This window comes from Chiloscyllium plagiosum, unplaced genomic scaffold (genome assembly GCF_037043375.1).
Source record: "Chiloscyllium plagiosum isolate Xiang-an unplaced genomic scaffold, Cpla_swu_hap1 HiC_scaffold_25, whole genome shotgun sequence".
NCBI classification, from domain to species: Eukaryota; Metazoa; Chordata; class Chondrichthyes; order Orectolobiformes; family Hemiscylliidae; genus Chiloscyllium; species Chiloscyllium plagiosum.
The window spans coordinates 25,339,847-25,366,221 of NW_028270163.1; the positions used below are offsets into that span (position 1 = coordinate 25,339,847).

Consider the following 26,375-nt stretch of genomic DNA (forward strand, 5'->3'; position numbering starts at 1 on the left):
CTTGCGGCAAAAACGTGAAATTAGCCACTTGAGCAGCATAAATTGAAAGGTTGAGTATTTTTAACTTGAAAAACATTGCAGAATTCTGCAGTATAGAGGGACCCAGATGTCTTTGAACATGAATCACAAGAAGTTAATATGCAGGTACAACAAGTAATTGGGAAGGCAATTAGAATGTTGGGGTTTATTGCAAGGGAGATGGAATATATAAGTATACAAGTCTTGTTACAGCTTGATGGTGATCTTCTTATTTAACAGGAGGTATTTTTGCATTATATACAGTTTAGAAAACATTCACAAGGTTGTTTTATGAAGAAAGGTTGAGCTAGTCATGCTTATATTCACTGGAGTCAAGAAGAATAAGAGTTGATCTGATTGAAACACATAATCTTCTGAAAGGATATTTTCGCTTGTAAGTGACACTAGAACTAGGGATCAATGTTTCAAAGTAATTGGTCTCCCATTTCTTCTCTGAGTTTAGTTAATCTATGGAATTCTCCTACTCCAAGGCGCAGTAGGGGTTCAGTCTTTAAGTATATTCAAGGCTCAGTCAGATGGAGCCTTGGTCCACAAGGGAGTCAAGGGTCATAGTGGGGTATCAGAAAAGGCTACAATCTGACCAGCCATGGTCTTATTGAATGGTGGAACTGCCTCAAGGAATGAAATAGCCTACTTCTATTCTTTTATTTGACATTAGCTTTAGCAATGCCAAACACTGAGATGGGAGAGTTTTTTTTAATTCAAAGATGAGGCAATGCTTTACTTGAAGGACAACAATAAGTTTGAACACAAGATACAAATTTTCAATAATTGTATAAATTTGCTGGCAAAGTTTTGTATTGTTGAAATCTTTATCGGTTCCATGTGATGGAGCTTTTAAATGTATTGCTTCTGACTAGATTGTGCACTTTTGGCTCAGTAATATACTTTTCAGTGCCTTTCTGGTGACGTTAGTGCTATCTCTAATGAGGTTGGTGATCAGGGTCTGAATCGGAATGAAATCTGAAAGAGGGTTTGCAGGTTGGCATGCAAGGGGGCAGTCTGATATTTAAGTTAGTACGGATATATTTAAAAATAAATAATATTGTTGCAGTTTCTGACTCAATGTGATACAGGAGTAACTGCTAGAAGCAAAGGCATTCACATGGGTTTAAACTGCCCAATGGTCACTTGGGTGGACATAACCAATTCAGAGTAAACTTGATGGATTATTCTAGTTTACAGATTGACAAGTTTCATATGTGCATTCAGAAGAATAGATGGAATATCAGGCAGATCATCTATTCCCAGGAAGTAGTGAGCCACTGGAATGTACCCTGGCTGCTGTGATGGGCAGTGTCTGCTTCACTTTCAGGAGGGAGCAGACAGGTTCCTGACAGAAGCAGAGGTTGGAATTTTAGAGGAGGCTGGAGTCTTTCTAGGACAGTCTTGATCATGTGACCTCCTCATATGATGTCCCCTGTTGGCAGGTGGGGTGTTCAAAAGCCTAGTCCAGAGTATCTTTACCTTATTGACTTGGTTTTGCTGGGTTTTTTTGCCTGAGATAAGTTTACAGTATACCTAGTGCTTAGTCAGGATGTTTCAAGCACCATTGTGTGTGGGTCAGTCTTGAGAGACAAGCAGGTCCTTTTTGACCCAATCATATTCATAGCCAAGTTGTACTCTTGATTTGTAATGTTACAAAATGAACCTGTGGATGGGAATATGCGGCCAAGTCACGAAAACAGAAAGCAAGTGTGATACCAAACATGCAACAAAACAAGACTTCAAATTTATTTAGGCTGAAATATCAACAATGATTTGGGGCATCCTTTATTGCCAGTCAGGATCCGGCAGCCTATTCAAGTGGCTGACCTGTGGGCTGCTTCATTTTTAATTCCTTTGGACAAAATGTAGATTGGAAATGGTCAAAACTAGACCTTCATTTAAATCTGAACTAAATCTGTTGCATTCGTTTACCCCAATGCCACTTTCACCAATTGTTTGGTAAAGGAATCATACAAATCCATACCAAAGTAACTAGTCAGAGCCAGGCAATAATTTGGTGGTGACAATTGACTCTGTTATCCCTGGGATGAAGGATAAGATCAAGGTAGCTGTTGGTCATTAACCATTGCAAAAATTAGTGGACAACAAGTTGAGGTGAAGGTTGGATTGTGACGCTCCTTTCTCTTCCTCCACCCACTCACCAAGCTGGTCAACTATGTAACTAAAACTAGCTTCTCATCTTATGAAGACTATCAGTCACTTGCTGGTATGCCAGTCCCAATAGGACTTAATACTTTCAATACAAAAACAGTAGAGGAAACTATTGATAAATAAAGCATGAGAAGATCCCTTCCAAGTGATATGAAAATATGTTTTTATTGATAGATGCAGCAAGTAAAGTGCAGAAGAGTTGCTCAGCAATTCACACTTACTGGAGATGAGAATATCAGCTTGGCAGCAGAAATTACTCCCGAGACATCCTTTTAAGGCCCATAATCTCTCTTGGGCTATGTTAAGAGTGACCTGCACTAAGGTTCTACTAACATTTTATATACAGCATGAAGATGAAATATTATAGCAACCCCTCGCAGCATGCGACACACCTTGAGATTAAAATCGCTGTGCTTCTCCATGGTACTTCCCTCATCAATAAGGGTTTCTTTTTTAAAAAGATAATTGTGAACCTTCTAAATTATATTATAACTGCAAAGGGGAGGATGGATGTCTGGTCGTGAGCTAGTTAAAGGCAGTGTGCTCATGAACTTTCAGCTCATAACTACCTGCAAGTTGTTCTACCAGGATGCTGATGAGTTACTCCAGAGGGTAGGCAATATTAGAGATGCCCAGGACAGGTTCAGTCCATATTTATATTTTAATGTAGGATTCGGAGGGTGGTATACTGGTATTGAATGTTTTCATTCTCAGTTACTGCACTGGCTGCTCATTCAATTCGACTGTTGCAATATTTTATCTTCATTCTTGGGTGAATATCAATGGCATAGCTAATATTCATCATCCTTCCTATGTTGCTCTTGAAAGATAGTGATAAGTCACCTTGAACTGCTGTTGTCCATGTTGGTACAGCCAGACTGCTGGAGTTTAACCCAGCACCAGTGAATAATGGTGATATAGTTCCAAGACAGCATACAATATGTTTTGGAGGGGGACTAGTAGGGTGGTGTTTGCTTATCTTTGGTGCCCTTCAGGTTCATGGGTTTGGGAGCTGCTGATATATCTTTAGTATCATATTCTTTTCCATTCACTTTGAAGACACAGCAACAACTTGAAGCCATTCTCTGTTTTTCCGTTGTTCTGTGATGATTTTTTTCTTTGACTTTACGTAAATTTGCTTGGGTGCAGGATTCATCAGATTGAAGTTCAGTGAACATTGGGTAATCTGAAAAGGGATACCTAGTATCCATAAATGAGAGTCTGTCAATGATATAACAATTGATATAATGCTGCATGTAATTAGCCGGACATAAGGAATGGCCAAAATGGTATTTGTGGATCTTGTAGTCATGTACACCAACCCTTCAGCATCAGTTGTTTAAATCACTACTCCTGTTGATCTGAAGTTATTATACGTTGCTGATAATAATTGATCTCAATGTTTCAAAATAGGATCCAGCCACAATGAGGCAAATTTCCCAAGCATATAGATGATATCATCCAGTAAGAAATATAAATACAGCATGGTGCCTGAACGGCGAAGGCTGGAATACTGGGAGGGGGCCAAAGATCATAGGTTGTACACACAGTGCACTGCTTAGAAATGCAGTGAGTACCTCACCCACAATGCTCACTGTCTTTGAATTTTTTTAAAAGATGGAAAGCTAAAGGTGAGTTCACAATTGAATGTGTGAACTAAATTGATGAAATAAATTCATGAAGTCATAAACCTGCAGGTGAATTAGGATTATCCAATTGGGTACTAGGATTTCAAGCTGTTTAAACTATCGGCTATGATCTGTTAACTTCCTTTGTCTGGTCTCTTTCACAGACATGCAATCAATGGTCTCTCTCTGAACAGGAGAGAGTGACAGTTCTGGCTATCCTGGGTTCGTAAAATCTTTTAGGGAATAATTTTGGGAATGTGACCAGAGTTTGCTCACCTTATAAAATTCACTAGGGGAACAGAGTTTCAAGAATTAGCCTGTATAAGCTGGATAGAGGTATGGCTAGATAATTGAGAACTTCATTGTTGGTCACTTGGATCAGCAAATTTTGACATGACTTGAGGTTATTGGTTAGTTTGATGGCTGCGTACTGCAGATTCTGGCTTGCAATGCACAGTTGCAGTAATCTTCAATTCCCCACCAAGCTATCCAAGAACCGAAAAAAATAGTAAAATCACCAGAGTCCTATCAGACCATAGGAATGCTCACTCATTAGAGAGAAATGACTAGTGGTGGTTTAATCTCTGAGGGTCACCATACCTCAAGTAAGGGGAAAGGTTGAGAAGGAGAATCTTTCACAATAACCTCGGCTGGTGTAGAAATTGTACCAACATTATTAGTGTTACTCTGAATTGCAAACTAGCTGTCCAGCTAACTCACCCTCTACCTTGGGAAGTATGCCATTCCATGAAAATAAAGTTAAAGCAATACAATAATAGACTTTTCTTTTAATAATCAGGATATGACACTTCGGTATTAACTGATGGATCATAGTTTTAGGATCAAGTTATGACCCCAACTAGGCTTAATGAAGGGTAAAATATTTTCATTTTTGATACTGACCAGACCTTCTGGCCTAACTGAGAGATATTGCCAACTTGCAGTAGTTTGGTGCATTGGATCTTACTTGCACACCATTGAAACTCATTTATATAGGGCTATTTTAAAGAGGCAGAAGAGCTAAGTGCACAAATACTGCTTTATCCAGAATTCATCCCTCCCCCTACCCTATTTTGGCTTAAATATAACATTGAAACATTGGTGATGCATTAGTGCAGGCAACTCAAAAATGTTTTGCTTCTTTACCCATCATATTTTGTCTTTGTAAATACTATGGATCAAAATTGAATGTAATGTCCCTTGGGTACCAGCTAACAAGATGAGACCACGATATAGTCTACAATCATATTTAAGTGACTCTAGGGTTGGGAATGGAAAATGAGCGGGCAAGTTAAGCAAATCTACTTCAAATCAGACAGTAAATTATAAAATAATTTGGCAGAACAAGCACTGGGAGCATGTCATTTGTCATAATTTCAAAAGACATTTGAATGTATTTGTTAGGAATCGGTAAGAACCATTTGGCCCAATGCACTTGTCCCTCTCCCGAAAAGGTACTTCAGTGGAGGAGTAGGGTGTAATATTAACTGTGTTAATATTAATAATAAAAGGGTGAGGGAAGATTGGAAGGAAGTATCTCCAACAGATTATCTAGATCCCAGGAAATGTCTTATATGAATACATAAATATATATGTGAATATATATATATATTAATACAGTAATCATGACAAAGCCTGTGTATGTTTACTTGGAAGAGATGCTTCTAGTTAGAAGCGTGTTTGCCCCATTTTTATGTTTAGCTACTCGATTTTCGTTGCTGTTTCTAAGCGCTGAGAATTTTGAGTGCACACACTTCGACTGTGAAGAGGTATCGCTGTGCTGAAGCTGCAATCCGTTACGTGCTCTTCAAAGCTATGAGGAATTTGTAGCTGATTCACGATTACTGTCAATGGTGACTGAGAAATTCCTTCTGTGTGTGCGGGAAGTGGCTGTGAGGAGTCAGCAGTTGGTATTGTCAAACGAGGAGTCAGTCTCCAGGACGGACATTCCCACCACCTACAGGAGAAACAAAACTTGTCAGGGAACTATACTTGGGATGAACATCCCTCTGAGCAAATAGGTACCACAACTTGGTGCTAATTCTCCCATTAGAGGAACAGCAGTAGGACACTCACCACTTATAGCCTGTTCTACCATTTCTATTAAATCATAGATGATCTATAAAAACTGTTTTTGCTCAACTTTGCTGCACACACTTTGATATCTTTACCCAACAAAAACATTGCTGATTTCACCTTTAAAAGCCCAGTTGCTCCTGAGTATCTGCAGTCTTCTGGGGGATAGAGTTCCAACCTTTTGCTACCTTTTGTATGAAGATGTGCTTCCTGATTTCACTCCTGAACAATCCACCTCTCTTACTAAACTAAAGACCCCTTGTTTTGGGTTCTTCTTACAGAGGAAATACTTTCTCCCTGTCAATCCTTTCAAATCCTTGACCACCTTCAAAATTTTAACCAAATTACCCCTCAACCTTCTCAAATCAAAGAACTGCAGGCTAAGTCTATGGAATCATTCCTGATTGTTTTTGTGGATACAAGTTCCACAGGCTGTAACAATGAATCAGCATCTCACCCAGATATTAACCTTGGTATTTAGTTTCAGCAAGTTATTGGCTGTAGAGAATATGTCAAGTCAGACTGTCTCATTCCCTCACCCCCTCACTGGCTAGCCCATATCCCTATCCAGTCTAAAACATCTGAGCCATATCCCAAACACATTGATCCAGTGTTCATACTGACTGAGACATACTCCACCCAGACCAATCCAGTGTCCACACTGGCTGAGCCATACCGCATCCAGACCAATCCAGTATCTACACTGGCTGAGCCTTACCACATCCAGACCAATCCAGTGTCTACACTGGCTGAGCCATACCCCATCCAGATCGATCCAGTGTCCACACTGGCTGAGCCATACCCCACTCAGACCGAACCAGTGTCCACACTGGCTGAGCCATACCCCATCCAGACCTGATCCAGTCTCCAGGTACAGGTTTGCACTTCACTGTTGCATTGCCATTGGAACAGAACTGCAAGATTGCAAATGCCAGAATGATAGCTCACTATTGTCCTCCTCCCTCCTTGACTGAACAGAGACCAAAAGCTAGTTGGAATAAGCATTTCTACCTGCCTGACATTTTGAAAGAAAATAGACTTGCATTTGCCTAGCTTCTTTTTTGACTACCGGATGTCCAAAAATGCTTACAGGCAATGAAATGCTTTTGAAGTGCAATTATTGTGGTAATGTAAGGAAAGCAGCAGCCAATTTGTGCACAGCGAGCTCTCACAACAGTGATGTGATATTGATTTAGGGATAAATATTGGCACAGGTAACTGCCTGCTCTTCTTTGATCGAGAGCTGTGGAATAATTCATATCATTCATATCAACTTGAGAGACTTTGATTGAGTTTCCTCAACTTGAAGACACACCTCCAACAATGCAGCATTCCCTCAGAACTGAATTGAAGTGATGGCCCAGAATGTTGTGCTTAAATCCTGAAGTGGGACTTGAACACACAATCACCTGATTAAAAGGCAAGAGTACTACCAATTGAGACATGACTATAACAATGTAAGGATATTCTGCCCCCTGTTATCCATGTTTTCACTAAACAAACATAATGGCCCTTACTGGACCCACAAATAACTTTTCAAATCTAATTGCAGATTCTTCTGACACAAAATCTCAAAGTATGCATTTAGGAAGGGCAAACACAACAAGGACATGCACAATAAATGGGAAGGGATTGAGAGTGTAGACAAAGTGGTAAACCTTGAAGTGCATGTCCACAGGTTCTTGAAGGTGGCAGGGAAAATAGATAAGATGATAAAGAAGGCATATGGGATGCTTCCGTTCATTGGGCAAGGTACTGAATACAAAAGCAGGAATGTATTGATAAGATACAAGATACTGGTTAGATGACAACAGGACTTCACTGTACAGGTCTGGACACCACATTACAGATAGGGTTCAACACTCTGAGAGTACAGAAAAGATTCCAGAGTATGTTGGCTGGGCTTAAAAATTGCAGGCACATGGAAAGACTGGATGTGTGAGGGTTGTTTCCTTAGACTGTTCCTTAGAGGGTTGTTTCCTTATTAAATCCAAAATAATGAAGCGGTTGGATATAATGGACAGGAAAAGCCTGTTTGCCCAAGTGGAGAAGACAATTGCCAGAGTAAAAAATTTAAGATGATTGCTAGAAGGATTAGAAGGGGTAGAAAGAAAAATGTATTCACCAAGGAGATAGTGACTGTGTGAAATTCACTGCCCAGTTTGGCTGAGTGGAAATATCAACTCATTTGAAACAAACCTGGTTCTGCATCTGAAGCATTGTAACCTACAATTAGAATTGGTGGCTATCTTATTCAGCTGGTATAAACACAATGGGCTAAATAGTCCTTTTTTCTGTCTTGTAACATTTCTAACGTTTTATTTGTTGCAGTTACAGCATCCATTACACCACCCAGCCTGAGGTCTATTAACTCAGAGTAAAGGTGGAGCTTTCCTGTGCAGTAAAATTAGAAAGCATCCATTTTAATGGTGTTGACCCAGTCTCTCACATACCTGCTCAGAGTGCATTCTTCTTGTTACGCTTTGCACGTCTTGGGCAAGTTCTGAAGGCAGAGGTTTCCCGGATCTGCTGACCACGGTATTGACTTGGAGAAGCACAGACACCATCTGGACGAATCCTGCTAGTATCCATCCATCTAGGTATGGAGAACAGAGACAGCAATTTATTATCCATGACTTGTTCTCTTATGAAAGGACAGTGTACTAAGCAAAGATTGCCTAGTAGGTCAGTCTGTAATTTGCAGGTCAGAGGGAAGCTATTTTCTGTTGAGCACAAGGAAGCATTCTTCCTCAAAAGTCATACTAGACACAGAAGAGGGGCTAATTTGTTGACTTGCGAAATTATATTTCTTCACTGCAGGAGCTTAGCCACAATTTCATTTGAAACAGCCAGAAATGCTCCCATTTCCGTTGTCTCCGGAGAATCATAAAATTCGTTTGGCTCTTAAAAATCAAACATAATCTTAAGGACAGTGTGCACAAGTGGCCTGGCTCTGTTATTAATACATGTGGATGTTACAGCTTTAGAAATCATTTGTTCTTGTACAAGCATGTACTAAATATGTGTGAGGATTGAGTGTTATTGTAATTACATTTTGGGTGTTGTGAAAACACTTATACTGTCTTTTGATTTTTAAACGTGAAGAAAGTCTGTTTTGTGTCTGGTCCATAAAGTCACAACATTCAAGGGGTTAACACATTCCTCTAAAATAAAATCTCGTTACGGACAACTGAGAGGTGAGGAACAGATGCAACACATCTCTCTCTGTCTGTGCCAAGCTACCGAACAAACATTGGTGTTGTTTCCTTTCCGTTTTGAATAAGCCCCTCTCAGTGTTAGGTCCCTGTCAGATTATATTTTTCTAGTACATTGATAAGGCCTAACTTCCCTTCATCCCATTGAAATTAGCTCATGTTCCATTTTCTCCTTCATACCTCTTTGCTTTAGTTTCAATGCAAACATAATTAGGTTTTGGGACAAATTTTCCAGCTTATATATAACTCACACTGCTTTGTTATTCTGAACCATGTTAAATGATGCATCTCTCCTATTATGTATGCAACATAACTTGAGTGTATTTTGAGAATCACTCCACATTTTAAGGTCAAAGTGTTTTCACAATTTCACCTTCGTGTAATCATGATACTCTGCAATTAAAACAGTGTTACATGAATACAGTTGTTTTGAGTAGCACTCTGAGATGATGGACTGGCAAAGCAGACAGGATTAAGGAAAATCCCAAAGTGTTTTATATATCCCATAAGGAACAAGAGGGTAGCTAGGGAAAGGGTAGGTCGACTCTGGGACAAAGGAGGAAATTTATACCTGGAGCCAGAGAGAGTGGATGAGGCCTGTATGAATACTTGAATGAATGAATTAGCTTTATTGTCACATGTATTCAAAAGTGTACAGTGAAAAGTTCACAAGTCACCACTTACGGTGCCATCTTAGGTACAAGGTATATAGGTACAGATTCTTCAGTACGATATACTTTGCATCAGTATTCACAAAGGAGAAGGACATGGTAGATGGTGAATCTCGGGAGGGGTATGTTGACATTCTAGGGCATGTCATTATAAAAAGGGAGGTGGTTTGGGGTGTTTTGAAAAGTATTAAAGTAGACATGTCCCCAGGGTCTGATGGGATCTATCCCAGAATGCTGAGGGAGGCAGGTGAAGAAATTTTTAGGGGCCTTATATGAAATCTTTTTATATCCTTTTCAGTCATAGGAAGGGTCCCAGAGGACTGGAGAACAACAAATGTTGTTCCTTTGTTTAAGACGGCAACAGAGATCATCCAGGAAATTACAAGCCAGTAAACCTTATGTTAGTGCTACTGAAATTATTGGAGAAGATTCTTAAGGATATAATTTACTCACATTTGGAAAAATATGGACTTATTAGCATTGTTAGCATGGCTTTGAGCAGGAAGGTCATGTCTCACAAACTTGCTTGGGTTTTTTGAGGAAGTTAGCAAGGTCTTTGACAAAGTCCTTCATGGCAGGCTGATAGAAAAGGTGAAGCCACATGGGATCTGTGGTGAGCTGGTAAAATGGATACAGAACTTCTACAGTCATAGAAGACAGGGAGTAGCAGTGGTAGGGTGTTCTTCTGACTGGAGATCTGTGACTAGTGGTGTTGCACAGGGATGAGTGCTTGGACCCCTATTGTTTAAAGAGAATATAAGTGGCTTGATTGGAAGTTTGCATATGACACAAAGATAGTGCAGAGCTGTGGATAGTGATGAGGATTGCCATACAATACAGCAGGATATGGACAGGCTGGAGATATAGGCGAAGAAATGGCAAGTGAGTTTAATCTGGACAAGTGAAAGATGATGTATTTTGGGAGATCTAATGTAGGAGAGCCATTTTCAGTAAATGGCAGAAGCTTCAGTAGCATCAACATACAGAAGGATCTAAGTGTACAGGTCCACGGTTGCTGAAAGTGGCAATACAAGTGGATCATGTGGTCAAGAAGGCATATGGCATGATTGACTTCATCAGTCAGAGAGTAGGGTATAAAAATTGGCAAGTTATACTGCAGTTGTATAGAAGTTTAGTTAGGACATATTTGAAATATTGCACACAGTTCTGGTCACCATACTACCAGAAGAATGTGGAGGCTTTGGAGAGGATTGCCGAAACAGTTTAGCAGGATATTGCCTGGTTTGGAGGGTATTAGCTATGAGAAAAAATTGAACAAATTTAGTTTGTTTTCACTTGAATGTTGAAGGATAAAGGCCGACCTGATAGAAGTTTACAAAATTATGACAGGCAAGGATAGAATGGATAGTCAGAGTCTTTTTCCCAGGGTAGAAATGTCAATTACTAGGGGACATAGATTTAAGGGAAAAGGGGGTAAAGGAAACGTAAGAGGCAAGTTTTTTTTATACAATGGGTGGTAAATTCTCGAAATGCTCTGCCAGAGAAGGTGGTGGAGGCAGATACAATAGCAATGGTTAAGAGGCATCATGATAGACACATGAATAGGCCGGGTATAGAGGGATACAGACTGCGTAGAGGCAAAAGGTTTTTAGTTTAAAAAGGCATCATGTGTTGGTACAGTCTTGGTGGGCTGAAAGGCCTGTACCTGTGATCTATTGTTATTTTTTTCTTTGTTCTTATTACAAACCAAAATTGAAATGGTTGCATTCTGTAAGGAGGTAACTGACTGGAAGAGTGGCAATTGCTAGAGAACTACACAAGTTAGCAGAAGCATTGTAAATGGTGAGTCTTTTAGCATTTATTGTCTCAGTTGTGGTCAAGCTTATTTGATTAAAATTTATGGCAGTGATTATGGAGAAGCTTGGGGACTCATCTGAGTTGTTTCTACAAATTAAGGCTTCAACAGCTGATGGCTTAACTGTGCAGTAGAAGACATGAAAAATCTGAGAAAATGAAATGTCCAATGGCTTGGATGTGAGATGGTAGTAAGGAGGAAGGCAAGTGATTATATTTAATACAGACTGGGTAATAAAACTTCTCTGGGAGGAACAATTACCATGCAGCCACCTTAGGTCCCATATAGTCATAAATGTGCAATATATAGAAATCTGGACACTTGCTCAAAGGTTAGTTTTAAAAGGAATTTGGAGCTGGACTTAGTAAGTAGTTTACCTTCGTACTGCAGCAAGTGGACAGGAACAATGCCAGGGATTGTTGGAGAGAGTCATGTTCTTCATTTTGGTCAAGACGAGGTTTGAAGGTAGAGTTTCCAATTTGTTGTCATTCAGGTGGAGGGCTGACAGGCCGGTGACGCCATTGAATGCTCCATCTGAAAACTAAGCACAACAGTTTAGTTAGACCTCATTTAATTCATGTAATTACTTCTTCAAAGATGTGCATATTGTGTAGAATAGTTTTAAAAATTCAATTAACCAACATAACTGCTTAAAGTGTAAAACTGCTGATATCTCCAGAGAAATGGCAATCAACCTACTCCAGTCGCATATGTAAGCTTTCTATTTATACACCAATATAATACTGATAGACTGTTGGAATGATTAATGCTGACATGGTGAAGTATTGTCAGACAGCACTGTTATGCTTGATAGTATGGGAATGGCATCTGTGATGTATGGTATAAGATTAAGCTTTGATTATTAAAGGTCATGGACGACCTAAGCTGCAGTTGTGGCACTGGCTGAGGAACATCTACTCACCAATGTTTAAAATTCATATTTGGGGGCAGAGGTAGGGACCAATAGGAAAGCTTTATGGTAGGAGGACTAATAATTCGTCAAAGGCCCAACTAGTGTTGCACCTGAGGACTAGTCTCAGGTTGCCACAGTACACAGTGGCAGGACATGGGCATGTGCCTGATTGCCCACAAACAGTGAGTTCCTAATTACGGTAATGTCATCTCACAGTGTATCGATACCAAACAAAGTCCAACCATCCCAAGAAGAACACAAAGGAAATAAAGGATCAATAATCCCATTCAGATGTTCAATTTGAATAAGACCATTTCATTTCTTTTGTGGATTCTGATTCTCCACCTTTCTAGCCACCCTTGATAGTGGGAAACCCATAGGCCATGAGTGGAGGCACAGAGACAGATGGAGTAGTAAGTCAACTGAGGGCCGCATATGAGCAGGACATAAGGCTACAAATATTCTGATGCCTTATTCTGTACAACACTGAAGGAGGCTCTCTCTCTTCAACCTAGTCAAATATCACATTAACAGGAGCTCTTGAATGGATTGTAGAATTGGAATTTACTTACAGCCAGTAAGTGTAGGAATTCCTAATATGAAGTAAATCTTCACTAAGTAGACTCTGCCATGTCAATCCTGCTATCCCATTGGACACCAAAAGGATGGAGCACAGTGATGTTCGCTACCAGTTCTGACAACTATCATCAGCACAGAAACACAAGCAAAACTAAATGAAATTTCTCAAATGTTCACGGTGTGTAATATTTATTATCAAAAACAAACCTCAATGTTTAATTGGTGATTAAAAGTTTTGATTTACATTTCTTTTGAAGCAGCATAATCTTTTGCTTATGCCAGGTTGCTAGGAGGAATATTTAGCTTGGAGATTTGAGGGGATTGTGGAAGTACAGATATTTCAGTTTCCATGAAATAGAGTGGAGCAGGATGAAGGGAGGATAACCAATGGTACCAGTTAGAGCATTTTAGATTAATTTATTTCCCATTCCTCATATCTCTCAGTTGCCTATAGGTCAGACCAGGTAGATGGAGGTTGGGATTATTCCTCATAAATGATATTGTTGAATTGCTGGGTTTCTACAACAATTTGGCAATATTTATTATTCCCTCCTCCAAATGATCAGACTCATTCAGGTCCTTTTTACAACTTGCTACTGTGTCTTTGGATCACTTTCAAGTAAAGGCCATAACCTTGAGATTACCCATTAAATAAGTAATTAAAGAAGGAAAATTGGACATGCATTAATTTTGACCTTTATTTAATGATTGTGATGACGTTTTGATTGAAGGTCATGGCTAATACTAATCAGTGTAAACCTGCAGACAGCCAGTTTTATCTCCAGTCTGTGCTGACTGAGTCCATTTGAATCAGGTCTGCTGTTGACTTCCAATTTGTCTACACATCTGAGCCAGAAAGAAGAGAACACCAAGTCGGGCTTCAACTCCATCACTTTGGCAAGAGTGGATGTTGAGTGAAAATGATGATCTGTGGAATCCTATGTAACTAAAATGTCTGCCGGTATCCCCAGTCCAATTTTGGATTAAACTTGGCTATGTTGACAAGGGTACCTAATAATACTCACAATGATTCAATTGTCCCCCAGAACCTTCAGTTGAGTAAAATGAAACGTATGCATGAGTTGATCATGCTCATAAGTGGGATAAAATTCAGCAACTAAAGAGTTAATCCAAAGACCTCAGTAACTCCTCTGTCTTCATGTTTCAGGTTGGCAAAACCTGACCTGAAAATCTGAAAACAATTTTCTCAACTGTTTTCAGTCTTGGCTATGACTACTGCTTGCAATCACTGGCTATATTATAGCACTGAAACTATAAAACTTGCCCTTTGGTGTGAAGTCACAGCGAGTGGAATTTTCCACTGAAATTCTATCTTGGATGCCTGCTGTTGTTCAGAGTAGAAGGACATGAGAGTGCTTTTTCATTCAAAAAGTAATTAAGTTCCTTCAATAAATGGTATATCTTTTGCATATTTTTAAGTGTCCTGTGTCTGGAACTGGCAGAAAGGGGGAAATACAAGGTCAAACCCTAATTGTGCTGGGTTGTCCGTCTGTTGCTGTATTGCATATAATCTACTGGCCCCAGTGATTGGTTCAAATGTTATGAGTTTGTTTCCTACGCAGTACCATGGAAGGGGGTAACTCCCAAAGGCATAGGAAAATGGGTGCAACGAAAGGAAGAAAATAAGGATTAAAAGTCCAATGTTAGGTGATTTCACCAGGTCAGCAGCAACACCTATCATTAACCTCCACACGTTTAGCTTAATATAACAGGAAAGTGCCAAAGTCTCAATTTTAATGCCATTAATTGCTGTTCTGAGCTTGAGGAATGTTAAACTGACAGAATCTTTTGTTTTTTATTCAAATTTTGGTGGCATTTCAATACACATTTACCCAAAACATCAATCTTGTTTACTAATGAAGTCACTGTACAATTGCCTTCCCAAATTGAGAGTGGAAAGGGGTTGGAATAAATCATGACCTATTTTCCGTTTAGTTTCTTATGTGTTGCAGTGATGAGAAAATCTGAGCACAAATGAGTGGGAGAAATAAAAACAAATAGAGGTAGGAGTACATTTTGATAACTTCATTACATTTCAGACAAATTATCAGCCCCTAACATCAGTAAAAAAGGATTGATCTCCTTTGCCCCCTCAGTTCTATATGTGTGACGATGAAGGGTAATAGACCACATTAGTGAAGATATGGAGCTTGACCTTCAAAGATCTCTGTGTTGTTCACTCACTATCTTATAAACAGGTACTGTGTTTATATTGCATTTAGTGAGATCTTGAACCTAATGTGATACATATTTCTGTAGGATTCTTACAGTTCAGAACTTTAATGTGTTTTGTGTTTTGAGTCATACTTCCATATTTACACAGATGCACAACTGAAATCAAATTTCCTTGAGGCAAACATGACAGGATAATTACATGCATAGACTCTTGAGTAAAACTATTTCCCCTTAGGTAGGTATGTGGCTCTTGAGTGTCAGGGCATATCCACATGCCACTGGAAGTCCATTTTCTATATTTGGGGATCAAACTTCCTCTATTTCCACTGAAGTTTTAGCCTGGGCCATAAGTGACCCAGTTTCCATACGGCACTATGCAGAGGGACAGCTGAAGATTTGCTGATAGAGAGGTTGTGCACTGACAGGGAGAGACTTACACATTCAGCTGTCTTTTTTGCATTGCTGCTAGCCAGCAGTGTGGAATGAAAATGAGAAGAACACTGGCACACAAAGACAGAAAGCATGCTATCTCCCTTCACTGCACCATCAGCACTTCATATTGATCTGATGGATGTATAAAACTGTCATAAAAGTTCAGTATTATTTCAGTTGGGACAGACACCCTGCTCAGTATGGGGACTGATCCTGCAATATCAGTGTTATTGCCCTCACGATAGAACTGTCTGAACTAAGTGGGAAACTGCTTTACAGATGTAAGTTACAGTTAAGGGCGGAAACCCCAAAACATAAAGAAGCACAGGAAGGCAAACTAATGTCGAATTATGACATTGTTTCTGGAAACTCCTGCAATCAGTTCAGAACAAACGTTGTGCCTTACATTATTTTATACTCAATTTGGAGGCTAACTTTATGATCAATCCAGAGTCTCAGTAAATTTTCTACCCTGGAGAGGCCACTGCAGTTTTGTTGCAATAACACAAAGTGAGAGACAGCAGTCACAAGTGATAAACCCAACCTTACATAATGAGTACTATGGCTCCAGACGTTGAAAGGAACTACCATGTCATTGACCACCACCACTACATTAGGTGAGAAGCCTCCAGCCTATAATATGCTGACCTTCCACGGTTGACCAGCTTCAATAGGTATTTGGAGCTTTGAGGCTGTGCTCAACAAGTGGACGGAATTCATCACACCAGCAAACAAACAAACAATGAAAAAGAAGAAGGAGATGCCATCTCTTTGACAAGCTGGAACATCAGGACCATGTGCAGACAGGATTGACAGATGACTTGCAGTTGGTTGATAACGCACGCAAGGCATCTGTGATCGACATGGAACTTGAGAGGCTGAACATGGAAATAGCATCCCTACAAGAGACGAGCTCTCCGAGAGTGATTCACTGAAAGAAAAACATTACACATTACATTAAAACATTACATCTGGCAGCAGAAGTGTTCAGAGGAAATGCACGAGCAAGGTGTAGGCTTTGTAATAAGGAACTCACTACACTCAATGGTAGATCCCTCTCACAATAATTTAAGAATAAGTTCTCTCCAACTGCTTCAACTCAATTGCGCAGCTCACCTCATGAATATCTGTGCTTCAAAGCTGTGATCCAATCCAAAAGTGATAGACAAGTTCTATGAGGAGCTTGACATTGCTACCAGCACAATCCTTATATCAGAATATCTTTACAGGTTAGAGGATTTCAATGCAACAATGAGCAAGGACCATCAGGTATGGCCCTTTTGCCTCAGAGATCATGGCCTGAGAACGCTAAATAAGAATGGTGAGAAACTTTTCTTGAGCTTTTCTGTTACCATGAGCTTTGTGTAACTAACACCTTTCAGAACAAACCACACCTCCAAGTGTACTAGAGATGTTCAAAATCAGGAAATGGCACCAGCTGGAGCTGATCATCACCAGATGTCAATTTCTGAACAGCATTCTCAGATCACACGGCTATCAGTGTTGAATGTGATAGAGATCAATGTGTATTGGGCTTAGGATGAAACATTTTAAATGTTTCCATTCAAAACATCAACATGAGTCATAATATCTACCTGGATATAAACCAACAGTTCATTGACTTGTTATTAATATGTATATTAACACACAGGGCTCTGTTCTTTGATGACAGAAAGAATATGTACATACACTGTGCCAGTTTCACCTCAACAAAATAGGTAACAGCCATTTGCTGGCTCACTTCTCAGGTCAAAGCCCTGACCAATCAAAGTTATACTGTCTGGTTTAAAATAATGGCAAAACCTGGCCTGTCACTGTCAATTTATCATTAACTGCTGCATTCTCCGTGGCAATCTCTCCACAAATCACAGTCTATTTGCCAACCAATCAACATCTCTTTTCACAGAAATATAAATGTTGGTTTTGCCCTTGAATTGGTATTTCTTGGAAATAATCTCAATAAAATGTATCTTTTTTTATCATCTCTCAAAACTGAATGCACTACGAATCACTCAGACTGAAGTCTAACAGATTGCAAAGTCATTTGCCAGTGGCTCTCAGTGATAATTCAACAAGAATATCTAGATATCCTTTAACAAGGGAATGTCATAGATATGTATATGAATAGGTCAAAAAAGCAACTAATTCATCAGCAAAGACAATGGTTCATTGAAACCAAAGACAAGTAAGGTCATCATGAACTGCAGTAAACAATTTAAGACATGATGGAACATTACTTTGAACTGAACTGTGTGGAGAACACTGATTATGGAACGCTTGACAAAAACAAAACTGGTTATCCATAGTGGAAGAGTTCAGCAAAACTGTTGACTCACTTATGATGGACAATGCTATAGGTGTTGATGCAATGTTATCTCAACTCAGCAAACATAGGAAACCATATTCCTGTGACATCAGTGGGAATTTCGCAGCTTCTGCTGTAAGGATGTGGGTTTAGGGTGGTGGGGTGGGGGGCTGGGGGGGTGGTGGTTGGGAAGCAAAAGCAACTGCAGCAATTGCAATGCCTCTTGGAGTGTTGCCCTGTTGAGCATTGTGGGGAAAACAAATTTGTCTGTGTCGCTCTTGTCAGATGCAGGTCCTGCCTGAATGTATCTGCCCGAATCCCAGTGGGTTTCAGAACCGTAAGATCTACAATTGACACGAACTCCTCAACCCAGTACCTTCAAGAATAATGCTGTAAACAAGGGAGATCACTGTAAATTGTCTTCATTAATCTCACTAAGGCATTTGAACCTATGAGCAGAGGTGATCTATTGTTGATGAGAAGATTGCCTGCTGAAGCTGCTCAGTGTGATGTCATCTCTTCATGTCAACTTGATTGATAAGGTCAGCTAATGACAGGATAACATTGGAACCCTTCAAAATCTGCACTGCAGTCAAACAAGGATTCTGCTCAGGCACCAATAATCCTTGGCATATTCTTCTTTTTACTGCTGTCATTTGTCTTCAGGTCATTAACTGAGAGTGTCCACCTGCACACCAGGACTGATAGAAAGCTTGTCATTCTTGCTCACTTGAGATCCAAAGGTGTGGCTAGTCCTCATCAGAGAACTGCTGTACACTGGTAATGCAACACATGACAAGAACCAGCTTTTTCAGCAAAGGGGCAAACTTTCTCACGCTTGTGGAGAGTTTGGTTTGAACTTCAATATCAGGAACATGATGCTGCCACACTGCTATATTGACAATGTGACACATGAGTTTGTTATTAGCTTCACATCTCTAAGTTCCACTATCACCAGCAAGCTGTGACATGATGCTGAAATCAGCACAAACATCACAAAATATTATGTCTAAGCTGAGTAATGGAGTGTGGAACAGCAATAACCTAACTGAGAATGCTAAACCATGAGTCTACCAAACCTCCCCTATCAGCATCTCCTCCACAATGTGGCAACATAAACTAGGCAGGAGAAAAAGCTAAGCAGTTTACACCTTTACTTTTTCAGACATATCCTGAACATTTCTTGAAAGGACAAGGTCAGCACCTCAGATGTTCTAGAGCATGGTAATTTCATAAATGTCCACTCATTGTTAAGCCAGCAATGTCTGCACTGGTTCAATCACATTCATCAGATGGATGATAGTCATATACCTAAAGACCTTCTATGTGATGAACTGGTTTCTGGGTCATGAATACCTGCAAGTGAGATATGAAAATGTTGGACGCTGGCACTGACAACTGGGAGACAATCGCTGATGACTGTGACTTCAGGAGGGTGACTGTTTGGAAGGTCATTCAAAGAAGTGAGCAGAAACAAAACATGTATTGGATGACAAAAGGCTTCAGCGAAAACAGTGGCCAGTGAGTTGTGCACCTTCTCAATCCAGGTCTTTCTTTGCTATATCAGAGTGGAGCTCCTGAGCTACACCAGGTGATACTTAATAGCAAGTTGACTATCATGGTGCAAATTGTTTTATAAGGCAAAATGCATTTGAGCAGTTTTTTATAGGCTTTGAGCTCTCATATTAAAATGGGTTGAAAATAACAGGTTATCAAAAGCAGAGGTGGTTCTTTACCTCTGAATGTAGAATAAATCCAGTCTGAATGTAATCTGGAACAGTGTTAATTCTGTTCACAGAGTGAATTGTGTTTATATGCTCGAGTAAATCCAGAATACTTCAAATAAACCCCATGACTGTGCTTGGCAGCAAATATCTACCTCAGCATGGAGAAACATGCCTGAATGTTGCCTTTCTTTCAGGAACACACACCACTCAATGGTCTACTTATTACAGACCCCAGTGGACATTAATGAAGCTGCACAGAGCTGGGTTTGTGTCATATGTTTATAATCCATACAGTCTCCTGAAAGACTTGGATTTGGAGAAATGTTTATTTATTTGTTTAGTTTGAAACATTTATAATAAATTAGGAAAAAAAAACTTCGGCAGTTCACAGTAAGACAGTTTGCTAATCCTTTGTGGCCAGACTGGTGGCTATCAATGGACTCTTCAGATTGCAATGTTGCTACCTCTCAGTGTCCTGTCTCGGGTGGAAGTGATGAATTCCAGAACATTCTTTTAAAGCGAGTACATTTCTGTCTTCTAGTCAACAATTATCTCTTAAACGAATGAGTAAAACCGGATTATTCACTTGTTATTATAATTCTGTTTATGGGACCTTCCTGTACACAGTTGGATTCCATGTATCCCAATTTATAGCTGTGACTACAGTTCAAAGTATTTTATTCACTGAAAACCATTTTGGGATGTCCTGAGATTATGAAAGGAACTGTATAAATTCAAAAACTCTTTTTCTTCAAAATGTCTCCTTTTTAAGGTCACTGTTCTTCCCTGTTCCAAACGGACTGACACCGGCTAGGCTCAGCTTTATAAAACCTCCAAGGACCTCCAAAGCAAACAATTTCATACAAAAACTCACATTGCATTAGCAGACTGTTTGACTATGATCTGAAGTATAGCTTAATACCATCCTTTCTACTCACGAACGTGTGCCAAAGGGCAAATGATGGTGAGCAGGAGGCCTGATGGGTGATTATTTGCCTTTACACATCCTGGGGTACTGAGGCCAATTCATTGCCTCAATATTGTGCCATTTGAAACACACTCATTCAGAGCAGACCTGGCACTAAACTTCAAAGAAACCAGTCATTGGCATTGTGCATTTACCAAAACCAGTGGACAACTACATTGATGATCCTGAAAAATTAACTGGAAGTTTACCAGGAAGTTGTAATGAATTCTTTGCAGGAATGCCAATCCTACATTCTAAGGTATTAATCACACTTGATAAAAGCAGTTGTGATAGAATACAATTTGTAGAAAACTGGTTGCAGGGAAATGTCAGATAGATGTAATCAGGAGGAAGTTCTAAAACTATCCCTATCCTCAATGATGAAAGACCCAGCAGGTAAATGCAAAAGAAAAGGCTGGTCCATTTCAGCCTTCTCCGGTGATCCACACAATCACAGTTGCCGGTCTTCAGATACTTTGATTCATTCCACATTATATTAAGGAGTGACTTAAGATGCTAGATACAGCAAAAGCTATAGGTCCTGACAGGATGCAAGTTGTGATACTGAAGACTTGTGCTCTAGACATAGTTACAGTATTGACATCTACCCAACAAGTAGAAATTTGCCCAGGAATGACATGTCTGCAAAGGCAGGACAAATCCAATCCAGCCAATTATTGTTTCATCACTCTAATCTCAATTATCTGCAAAGTAGTGGAAAGTGTCATTGGAAGTGCATCAAGGCAGTATGTGGTCAAGTGTGGCATCAGGAGCCCTAGCAACATGAAATCGGGGAAAACTCTGTACTGGTTAGAGTCATGCATAACATAAAGACAGATAGTTTGATTGTTGGAGGCCAATCATCTCAGCTCCACATCATTAGTTCCACAGAGCAGGCTCCTAGGCCCACCATTTTCAACTGCTTCATCAATGACCTACCATCTGACATATTGTCAGAAGTGATGGTATTTGTTGATGATTGTTCAGTGAGCAGTATCATTTGCAACTCCTCAGATACTGAATCAGTCTGTGCCTGCATTCACCAAAATCTGACCTGCACTTGGGCATGGACTGAAAAGTGGTAATAGCATTTGTGCCATACAAGTATTTCCAACAAGAGAAATCAAACCATTTTCTCATGATATCCCAAATACATTGCCTTTGCTGAATCCCCTACTATCAACATTCTGAGGCTTACCATGACCAGAAACAGATCTCGACCAAGCCTATAGATATTTTGGCTCAAGAACAGGTCAAAGACTGATAGTTCTTCAGCAAGTAACATCACTTGTCTCCCTAAAGCCTGTGCACCATGTACAAACCACAAGTCAGGGGAATGATCGAATACTCTCCAATTGTCGGATGAGTGCAGCTCCAAAAACATTTAAGAAATTCAATATCATCCAGGACAAAACATGCCTTGAGTGATATTCATTCATGACTTTAAACATTCACTTCCTTCCCCAGCGACACATCGTGCTAGCAGTGTGTACCATCTACAAGATGCACTGCAGCAACTTAGCAAGGCTCCTTCAACAACACCTTTCAAACCTGTCACATCTCAAAGTAAAAATTCACCAAATATATGGAAAACCATCACTGTAAATTCCTGTCCAAGTCACTCACCAGCCTGACTTGGAACAATATCACCATTCTTTAATTTTCACTGGGTTAAAAATCTGGACCTCCCTCCCTCACAAAACTGTGAATGTACCTACAGATGGCAACTCACCACTAATTTCTCAAAGGCAGTTGGTGACAGATAATAAATGCTGGCCTTGTTAGAGACACTCACATCCCAGAAACAAAAAAAGTTGCTGCTGCAAACTTAAATTGTTTAATTTTCTATCCAGCCACTAACATTGCAAGTTGAGAAGCTTTGTATTACAAAACACAGCAGTGATGCCACAAGCTGTGGACTAAACAAATATCACCTGGAAGGATTACAAAGGTTCTAGTCCAAAATTCTTCCTCTTCAGTCCTTGGCTAGCCCAGGGGTACAAACAGTTACCAAATCGCTTGGAGTGATTGATTATTCAGTCTACAATCTCCTGCCCTGTCTGGAAAGAGTGGATAGCAAGAAATTATACTCATTTATGAAAGGATCAAGAACACAGAGGCACTGATTTAAAATAGTTGGCAAAAGTCAAATGAGAAGAATTATTTTTGTGCAACAAGTGGTTAAGGTCTGGAGTGCACTGCTCAAGGGTGTGGTGGAGGCAGCTTCAGTCATATCATTCAAAGAATATTAGACTGTTTGCTGAAAAGGAAGGAAGTGCAGAGTCACCCAGAGAAGGAAGGGGAGTGACACTATGTGAATTTCTCATGCAGAGATCCTGAACAGACAGGAGGGGCTGAATGGCCTCTTTCTGCAATGTGATAATTTTGTGTTTTCCCTTTTGCCTTTGCAATTTCTTTGGATTGATGGGGAATACCTTAATAAATGAGTTGAAAGATGTCCCACCTGTTTCCTATCTGTTATATGGAGTGGTGTGGGGATTGCAGCAAGAGTCTCTGCCAGCCACACTGTTTCACTGTTAGGTCTCTCGCTGCCCAGCACTCAATGCGTGAGTGAAATCCGAGTCATCTCGGTGAGCGGATTTAACCAGCATGATTCCTCAAACCCTTACAGGATAGCCTCACTAAGTGAGACTAGAAGACTTTATTCTTGATAATCAGAAGCTGGCGCTGAATCTGGCCAAACGGGCTATCCCTGGAACTGCACTTATCCCTGAGTACAGTGCTAGCGGCACAACCAGCTAAACCATCTTACCCTCTCCAGTCCCATGTTGTTGAGCCACATACGCTCGACGTATCTTCCAAACGAGCGGAATGCATTGTCAGGGATGGTTCTGATGGAGTTGAAGGAGAGTTTCAGTTCCTCGACCACCCTGAGCTTGCTGAGGGCCGCTGCCGGGAAGCTGTTCAGTTTGTTCTTGTCCAGGTGAAGGGTCGCCAAGTTCTCAACATCATCCAGGGCGCCGGGCAGGATGGTGGTCATGTCATTACCGCTGAGGTGGAGCCACCGCAGTTCCTTAGCGCCAGCGAAGGTGCCCGGTTTGATCTGGTGCATCCTGTTGTTGGAGAGCTGCAGCAGGAACAAGCTCTTGAGTGGGTTCAGCAGCCCCTTGGCGAGCTCACTGATTCGGTTGTTGTCCATGTAGAGGTAGGTCAATTGTGAGAGGTCCTGGAAGGCACCTGGCCTGATGGTGTTAATCTCATTGTTGGACAAGTACAGGTAGACGAGCTTCTTGAGCCCACGGAAAGCATTGGGGGAGATCTCTCGGATGTGACAGTCCTGGAGATGGAGTGAAACCAGGCCCTTCATGGAGCTGAAGCCATTGGAAGGGAGGATGGGGTAGTTGTTCTGCTGCAGACTCAGGAGCCGGACCTTGTTGGGAACTCTTGGGATTTTCTTCAGCCCTCTGTTCTCACACACCACGTGGAGCAGGTCCCCCAGACAATGGCAGCCACTGGGACAGCGAGGAGCTGCTGTCACCAGGGCTAACAGCGGGGCGAGGAACAGCCAGCTAAGGTAATGCATTGTCCGGCCAGGAGACACGCACACACACTGGGAGCAGGGATCCTGCAGCTCCGAGCGAACACTGCAACCCAGAGAGCCGCTATTTATAACCTGCAAACCTCAGCTCCAGGATAGAACCTTTAGAGGCGGAGACTGCTCCCCAACTGCTCACCATTTAACACTGCAAAAGCCAAGAGGCAGGAGACCTGCTTTGGGTGTGTAAATAAGGCAAAGCGTTACAGATTGAGGCGGACGAAACACAGCCAGGTACTCGCAGTTGGATCCATCTCCTGTAATTTGCCACAATCTCGATTTAGTTCCAAAATCCACCTCGGCTTGATCATCTGGACAGCAGCAACAGAAACAGGGGAGCACAGAAGAGACTTAAATCGAAAAGCAAACCACTGCAAATCAGAAAAGAAAATGCTGAAATTACTCAGCAGGTCTGACATCCTCTTGGGGAGAGGAAGAGTTCAGGTTCAGGTCGATTACCCTTGGTCAGAACTCTGAAAGGTCACTGACCTGAAATATATTCCCTCTGTTTCTCTCCCACCACATGGGAAACGAACTCTCAGTCGTGTATGGCAAACTAATCAAGCATGCAGTCGTGGCCAGTGCAGAGAGCTTACATCCTTTAAAAAAGGTGAAATTTTAAGATCAGTAACCTACAGGTATGTTGTGTGCTTCTGGAAGTGGCTTTTAATTTAAACAAAACACTCAACAAAAATAGCAAGAAAATTATTTCCCCTCTGGTTTCTCCCTCTTTAAAATTTGAGAAAAAAGGCTCTGACTGTCAGGGATTTGGCAAGGTCTGTGCACCAGCTTGCTGCTGCTGGAGCTGTGCCTGTCTTTCATATTTATGTAATCTGTGAAATGGCTTATTAATCCTCCAGATCTTAAAATGTGCTGAAAAAAGAGAGACAGTCCCAGCTTCCAAAATAGTTTGCAAAGGCAAGAAAGACCACATTTTACAGACAGAAAAAACAACACATTTTTGGGAAGTTAGCTCATACCTTATATAACTAATGTGGAATTCAAGCTTTCCTTGCAATGTGCCTTTCCAAGTTTATTTTCATGTTAGCTTTTTCAAAGGTTTAGTTCAGATTTTCTTCTGTCTCTGTTCTCATGTGTCTCACTGCTTCTTCACTGGGTATGATGGAATTTTGTCCATTAATTCATCACTATGGAAAAGAGTTACAGAATGCTTGAGAGCAAATGGAATTGGAGGCAACCTATTGGCTTGGATAGGGAATGGATGGAGGTAGGAGACACTAGATATGTAATCATTTGGACAGAATGTCACTAGTGGTGTCCTCTGCGGATCTATACAGGGGCTGCAGTGCACAATATTTATGTATTGCTTATATGGAGGAACAGAGAGCTATACATCCACTTTGCTGACATTCTAGGTTAGACAATACAATAAATCTTGTCAATAGGAGCAGAAGCTTGCAAGAAGGCGTTGATTTACTGAGTGCGAGAAAACTTTGTGGCATCAAGTTAGTATTAATATATTGCTGAAAATGTGTTGCTGGAAAAGCGCAGCAGGTCAGGCAGCATCCAAGGAGTAGGAGAATCAACGTTTCGGAAGGTTCCTCATTCCTGAAGAAGGGCTCATGCCCGAAACGTCGATTCTCCTGCTTCTTGGATGCTGCCTGACCTGCTGCGCTTTTCCAGCAACACATTTTCAGCTCTGATCTCCAGCATCTGCAGTCCTCACTTTCTCCTCCGGTATTAATATATTGCCTATACAAGAAATGCCCACTATTTGTATTCGATTTGTACGATATTGATATATTGGAAGAAATCAATTTTATGTTAACATTAGTTAATCTTTACGTAAAATTGTATTTATGAACATGTTATTTGGCAGGTATGGTCAGCACCATAGCAAGATCCCAAAAAAAGCAACTTAAAGAAGGACCAATTAATCTGTCTTCAATGGAGGTGTCCGAGAGATGAATGTTAGGCAAATTCCACTCTTAAAATCGTGCCATGGGATTTGTAACAGCCATCTCAATGGGGTTACAACATTTTGGCTATGATTTGTGATGCCTGGAATTATAACTTCACCAGGATGAGAGATTTAGGATTTGTACAGAGTGATCACAATTGCCATCTGTCCAAT

The 26,375-nt window shown here is 40.6% G+C and overlaps 2 protein-coding genes across 5 annotated transcripts in view; one reads left to right on the plus strand and one right to left on the minus strand.

The window, feature by feature from the left end:
• The window catches only part of acsf2 (acyl-CoA synthetase family member 2), a 196,811-nt gene that overhangs the window by 93,786 nt on the left and 76,650 nt on the right, over positions 1–26,375 (plus strand). The window lies entirely within an intron of this gene.
• chad (chondroadherin) lies at positions 2,346–24,700 on the minus strand. Of its 2 annotated transcripts, XR_015761398.1 has the most exons (5): positions 23,498–24,700; positions 11,983–12,146; positions 8,357–8,499; positions 5,582–5,784; positions 2,346–3,399 (listed from the first exon to the last, which is right to left on the minus strand). XR_015761398.1 is itself a non-coding variant. In XM_043714580.2 (4 exons), exons 1-3 carry the CDS (start codon positions 24,266–24,268, stop codon positions 8,361–8,363), a joined length of 1,074 nt encoding a protein of 357 aa, XP_043570515.1. In that variant the 5' UTR covers positions 24,269–24,700; the 3' UTR covers positions 2,346–5,784; positions 8,357–8,360. The 2 variants fall into 2 exon arrangements, 1 of the variants encoding a protein (XP_043570515.1); XM_043714580.2 differs by having other exon boundaries at positions 2,346–5,784.